Source organism: Podarcis vaucheri (genome assembly GCF_965113315.1).
Source record: "Podarcis vaucheri genome assembly, chromosome: 5".
Lineage (NCBI taxonomy): Eukaryota > Metazoa > Chordata > Lepidosauria > Squamata > Lacertidae > Podarcis > Podarcis vaucheri.
In genome coordinates, this window is record NC_138763.1 from 29,833,583 (window position 1) to 29,839,878 (window position 6,296).

At 39.4% G+C, this 6,296-nt stretch overlaps 1 protein-coding gene across 4 annotated transcripts in view; it reads left to right on the forward strand.

Annotated features, from left to right (window-relative positions):
• Nucleotides 1-5,418, forward strand: part of TRIP12 (thyroid hormone receptor interactor 12) — a 70,076-nt gene extending 64,658 nt beyond the window's left edge. For all 4 annotated transcript variants that reach the window (XM_082223820.1, XM_082223821.1, XM_082223822.1 and 1 more), the window contains exons 38-42: nt 193-357; nt 1,031-1,144; nt 2,461-2,555; nt 2,723-2,826; nt 3,928-5,418. In XM_082223820.1, coding sequence (XP_082079946.1) covers nt 193-357; nt 1,031-1,144; nt 2,461-2,555; nt 2,723-2,826; nt 3,928-4,124 — 675 coding nt within the window. In that variant the 3' untranslated portion in view covers nt 4,125-5,418. The remainder of the gene's footprint in view (nt 1-192; nt 358-1,030; nt 1,145-2,460; nt 2,556-2,722; nt 2,827-3,927) is intronic.
• The last annotated feature ends 878 nt before the right edge of the window (nt 5,419-6,296 follow it).

A 6,296-nucleotide genomic window follows, 5' to 3' on the forward strand; every position in this document is an offset into this window, starting at 1 on the left:
ACCCTTTCCCCAGCAGATTTCAGGGAGATGCAGGGGAATGCAGTGGGGAGGAAGGGTCTGTTGTGCCAGCAGGAGCCCTTCTGCTGGCTTCCACAATTGTGGAGTTAAATGAATGTTAGCCACTCTATGAATATTACACTATAGAAGGCTAGACCTAAAATTTCTAAGTTGTCACTTACATTTTATCTTTAGACCAAAGAAAGTCTACAGTATGCGTTGGAAACACTGACCATGAATGGCTGCTCAGTAGAAGATCTAGGGTTGGACTTCACCCTCCCAGGCTTTCCAAACATAGAGCTGAAAAAAGGAGGGAAAGATATACCTGTCACCATCCACAATTTAGAAGAATATCTCAGAGTAAGTAACAAGAATGTTGGAAGGGTCTGCTGGGTCCAGAAGTCTCTCCCCCCCCCTTTTTTTACTAGAGTATTAACTGCAAACAACAATGACTGGTCTATATGCATTACCCTAAAGTATTGATTCACATTGTGTTGAAGTTAGTAACCAAAGTCCCATAGCTCTGAACAGGTCAGGGCTCCCCAAGAGATGTGACTATTTGAACAGTGTAAATGTAGACCAAATAATTAGCAGTTTCCCCCTAACCAGTAACTGTGTATATATGTGTGTTAGTACAGTGAGTTAATACATTTTTCGAGAGAGTCATCTATAGTTGAAGTGTCTACCTAACTCTCTAGTACTGGCTTAATTTTAATTTTACACCCAGTAAGACGAATGTACCAACTTAGCCACAATTCGAATTGTTGTTGTTGTTCTTCACGAGACCAGCTTTGCTCTCTTGGTGACTAGCCAGTCCTGAAAACATTGCTGGCCTTTTACTTTACTATTTTCAGTAACTGGAAAATAAAGGGTGTTGTTGACTTGAAGGACAGTTCTCAACCTTGCTTTCTTTTTCTACAGTTTAGGTACTTTAGTTTCTTCTCCCCGGATCATCATCTTTCTTAATAATAATGCATTATTTAAAATTGCTGTAATTTTACAGTTATGTGTTTCTCTGTGTGTGTTTTTGCAGCTGGTTATCTTCTGGGCACTAAATGAAGGCGTTTCCAGACAATTTGATTCCTTCAGAGATGGATTTGAATCGGTCTTCCCCCTCAGTCACCTTCAGTACTTCTATCCTGAGGAGGTTAGTACCCTTATGCCAGGTGCAATAACTTGGTTCATCTAACCTGCTTGCTCAGCTTTTGATGGTGTGCATGTTGGCTCCCTCGGCCAATAAAGCGAGATGAGCACTGCAACCCCAGAGTCTGTCACGACTGGACCTAATGGTCAGGGGTCCCTTTACCTTTACAGTGGTGCCTCGCAAGACGAAATTAATCCGTTCTGCGAGTCTCTTCGTCTAGCGGTTTTTTCATCTTGCGAAGCAACCCTATTAGTGGCTTAGCGCTGTTAGCGGTTTAGCGGCTATTAAAGGCTTAGTGGCTATTAAAGGATTAGCGGCTAAAAGGCTATTAGCGGCTTAGAAAAAGGGGGGCAAAGCGGAAAAAAATCGGAACACTCGCAAGACGTTTTTGTCTTGCAAAGCAAGCACATAGGGAAAATCGTCTTGCGAAGCAGCTCAAAAATGGGAAACCCTTTCGTCTAGCGGGTTTTCCATCTTGCAAGGCATTTGTCTTGCGGGGCACCACTGTACCTTATGCGAGGAGCTGGAGTTCTGTAGGAGGGTCCAGGAGTCTGTTAATACAATTTTCTCAGCACCCTTATAAATACAGACGTATCTTTGAATGCGAATGGAATCTGTTCCGGATGTCTGTTCAACTTCCAAAACGTTCGGAAACCAAAGCACTGCTTCTGATTCGCTGCAGGAAGCTCCTGCAGCCAATCAGAAGCCGCTGAAGTCCCGTTGGACGTTCAGCTTCCAAAAATAGTTCGCAAACCGGAACAGTCACTTCTGGGTTTGTGGCGTTCAGGAGCCACAATGTTCAAAAACTAAGCTGTTTGAAAACCAAGGTACGACTGTATACTGTTTCCAGACTTACTGTGGTAGTCATGAAATTCAAATCATTTCTAACTTTTCTAGCATGTTGTACTTAAATATTCAAATGTACATAGTAAAGAACTACATGAAAGGACTGTAACTCTCACAAAATACTTAATTCTATATATCATAGTTCGGTCCTGAATATTTTATCTTAAAAATTCAGTAATTATCCAAAGAGATTTGGCTTACTGTGTTTGAAACAAAGTTGATTTTAAGTTTTGGAAGAAATGAAAGGGGTTGAGAGGAAGGACACCTTCAAAAATTTGGATTCTGAGTTAGAGAATCAGAGTTAGCATGAAGGTTCATCTCTGAAGTTTGGTTAGGTGGTAATACTTTTAGCCTGTGTGCAGGGAATTGTATTAATCATGTGATAATTCAACAACAAATTGATGATCTCTCTTCTCTCTCTCTCTCCCTCCCCCCCCCCCCCCCCGGTTCCACTCTGGCATTCTATGTTATAGCTGGATCAGCTTCTGTGTGGTAGCAAAACAGATACTTGGGATGCAAAGACATTGATGGAATGTTGCAGGCCAGATCATGGTTATACACATGACAGGTAATCACAAAGTAATATAATTTGTTGCTAGTTGACAGTGATCTAATGTGTGGAATGTCTCAAACAGCTTTTTTGTGCTGTAGCTTTATTAAGATAGCCACTTGTTGATTCCTCAGTGGATCTTCTGTTTAACAATCTCTATCCCCCCCCCCTTTTTTTAATTCTAGTCGTGCTGTGAAGTTCCTGTTTGAAATTCTCAGTAGTTTTGATAGTGAGCAGCAAAGATTATTTCTCCAGTTTGTGACTGGTAGCCCTAGACTGCCAGTAGGAGGTGAGTGTTTTTATAATATTGGCTAAAAGCAAGTGCAAATGCAATAGCTATATTCATAAGTTGAAAACCATATTTACTATGTTGAATCCTCCAAAGTAAAAACTCTATTGTGCTATAAGCTAGTAGAAGTCTATCCTTCTGAACTGTGTACTAATACAACGACTTTGATTTAAGAGGGATGGGGAACGTGTGACCTTCAAACTCCCACCATTCTGTCTGTAGGCTGTGCTGGCCAGAGCCGATGGTAGTTGGAGTCCAAAAACATTTAGAGGGGTAACTGGTTTCCCTTCCCTGATTTCAAAATAAAGTCATTGACAGTCAATTGGCGCATGTACACAAAGCCTACTGAGTTCAATAAGACTTAGCTCCCCATTAAGTATGCATTGGGCTGCAGTCTTACTTAGCCCAGTGCATAAGAACCTATAATAAAAGCCGAGCATCCCTATGTTTTGCTAATAGACATAAAGGTGAGTGTTAACATTATGTTCTACTTGTCTAGGATGAGTTGCTATTGTCTCTAGGCAAAGACTCATTTTGTCACACCAGTAGAACTTCATATGGAATGACTGTACTAGTATGATATATGACTAATTGTGGCATTTGCTTCGTTAAGAGCCTAAAATTCTTGGCTACTGGGAGAGGAGCAGAAATGATGCGTAAGCAAACTTGGTTGGAGCCCCACCATGGTTGCTGCCTGTCCCTTTGTTGTTAAAACATCTGCTTCCTCTTTAATGTTAGAGGCCATCTGTGTGCAGCTTCCAAAATTGCTCTGTGAATGACAAGCTATGAAGACTGCACTCATGATTCTAGAGTTAGAATTATTTATATTAAACAAGAGTGTACCACATGCACAACTGACATTGCAGTGCTACAGAGGCAGGCTACATTGGAGCCCATAAGCCTTTTAATGCTAGAAAAGTGAGTGAGCAGGTGATTTTGCAGGGGTGAGGGATTCCGTTTTCACACGGCTGAGTTAATCCACCTAAGTAATACAGAAAGCAGCATGAAGAATGCAGTCTTTTTCTGAGACCAGTAGCTTAATGCTCTTAAACTTTCTTAATATTAAATCTGTCGTGAACTTCGTTGTTTTTTTCTTCTTAGGCTTTCGGAGCTTGAATCCTCCACTTACAATTGTACGCAAGACATTTGAGTCTACAGAAAATCCAGATGACTTCTTACCCTCAGTAATGACTTGTGTAAACTATCTCAAGTTGCCAGACTATTCAAGTATTGAGATAATGCGTGAAAAACTCTTGATAGCTGCAAGAGAAGGGCAGCAGTCATTCCATCTTTCCTGATCACAATGAAAAATGCAATGTCTGCCTGTTACAGCAAAAAGAGAATCATGATTCTTTTCTAAATGTATCATCTGAGTCGAGGAAACGTAACGCCTCCTTGTAGAAAACGGCTTGCAGATTATAAACAAAGACACTAGGTTGATACTCATTAAAGGCCCCATGGACTTAAAAGTGATCAGGCCCTAAAGTTGTTGTGACAAGGTTTCTTTAGCAAGTTCTTGTTTTAAATTATCATTTATCGATGAGTGAAGTTTAACTTGCTTTGCTGTGTGAAATTTAAAAAGGGATGTTTTTTCAGGCTGGAACAATAAATGTTGCTGTGCAGTTTAATACTGGGCTGTGTGTATCCATCTAGCCAAGTCTGCAGTTTTTTCCTCCCAAAGACAACTTTGTACATAAGTACAGAAATTGAAAAACATGTATTGGCACATCTAGTTAAGTAGACTAGTTCTGTGTACCATCACTTGCCCCTGATTTCCCTCCCTCATGTATTGTCTGATGTGCAATCCACATGGCTCTCTGTGTACTCCACTCGCAACAATTGTTACATTTTGGACATGGGCATTTACTGGTCCATGTTTTCTCAAATTAAGAAATAATTTAATTTTATTAAATATATTGTCAATAATTCCGCCTTTGTAAGTAGGTAGAATCTTTCTTATAGCTTAGTTTAATGTAGTAGTAGGATATATTGGCTACAATCTTTACCAGAAAATACTCTAGAACCATTCACACAGTGATTTAGGCAACAGCCTCTTACTGGTGGGCTAGGATGAAATTGATTTTTCTTGTGTAGTTGAAAAACTCAACAACCGATTGGTCTGGCCAATATTTATGGTGTGGCCAGAGCATTTTGAATTGATGTAAAGTTTTTTATAAAGTCGAATTAGTATTTTCCTTCCCTGTTCAATCCTTTCCCCTTGATTTAAGTTTTTTCCCCCTGTACGTCCTCTTCTGTCCCCTAAGCCCTCCCCTAGCACCTTGCCCCCCAGCACTGGTGTGGATCAAAACAGTTCAGCATTTCTTTTGACACAGATAAAACACATGTAAGCAATGCTCTGTCCGATTGTTTTCTGTGCTGATTTCTCAAATCTGCAATAATTTACTTCATCAGGTTAATGTTTTTACCTGAATATAAATAAAGTTTGCTTCACCTTTTTGTTCATAGTTCTGTACTGTATGCATAAGTTCAATTGTGTAAATTATTCCAATGCAAGTAAATCATCTTAATTCTCCTTGGCTAGCTAGCCACCTTGTCATGGATGATTTACCATTAAAACAAGAGTTTGCAAGATCTGGTATTCTTTTATTTTTATATGAGTTCAAAAACAAGACTATTCCAAAACATTCCCGAGATGTACATCCTGTATAGTTCATCTCTTAAATGAAAATCTGATAGCGATTACTTTATTCAACTTTGAGAAATCAAAATAAAACACTTGAGTGCTGTTAATTTGGTTGGATGATCAGGGTAGAATATCTATGAAACATCAGCAAGTTTCCTTTTCAGACGAAGAACCTGTACACAATGTACTTCAGTACATGTAACTGACATTCTCTTTTAAGTTAATGTTCACTGAATTAAATGGGACTGGCCATACTGTGCACCACTGAACTGTGATGGGAAGCTGAATGTGAAATCCTTGTGCAAAGACTCTGAGCAGTCTGTCAGATTAGAACTGAATGGAAGTGCATCACAGTGGACATAACAATTGGTCATGCAGAACATGGCTAGCATTTCGTAGAAACCGAAAGGCAGTGTTAAAAAGTATGGACTGGTATTTAAAAACTGTTCTGATAACGCTATCAAAACTTGGCACAAAAGACTCGTGTTTATAGTGTGTTGATAGCAACTTGTTCTTTTTTTTAAGGTTCTATATTTTAAAAAGACTGACTTATGTAAAAATATTTTGTATTAAAATATCATCTGTATTGATATTTTTTTACCCATGTTGTCTCCCTACAGAACCTGGCTTTCATTGACTTGTAGTTCTTAAATTTAAATAGTTTATACTAGCAATCCAGTGCCTGAAAGTCCATGCGGCTTGGGGGGGCTGCCATTTGAGAAAAGCATGTCTGTACACTTAGATATGGGGCTGGTGGCAGCTAAAGATTGTATTAAATGCAACAAACACATGTATCTAACAGAATGGCTTGTGATGAAGCCTAACT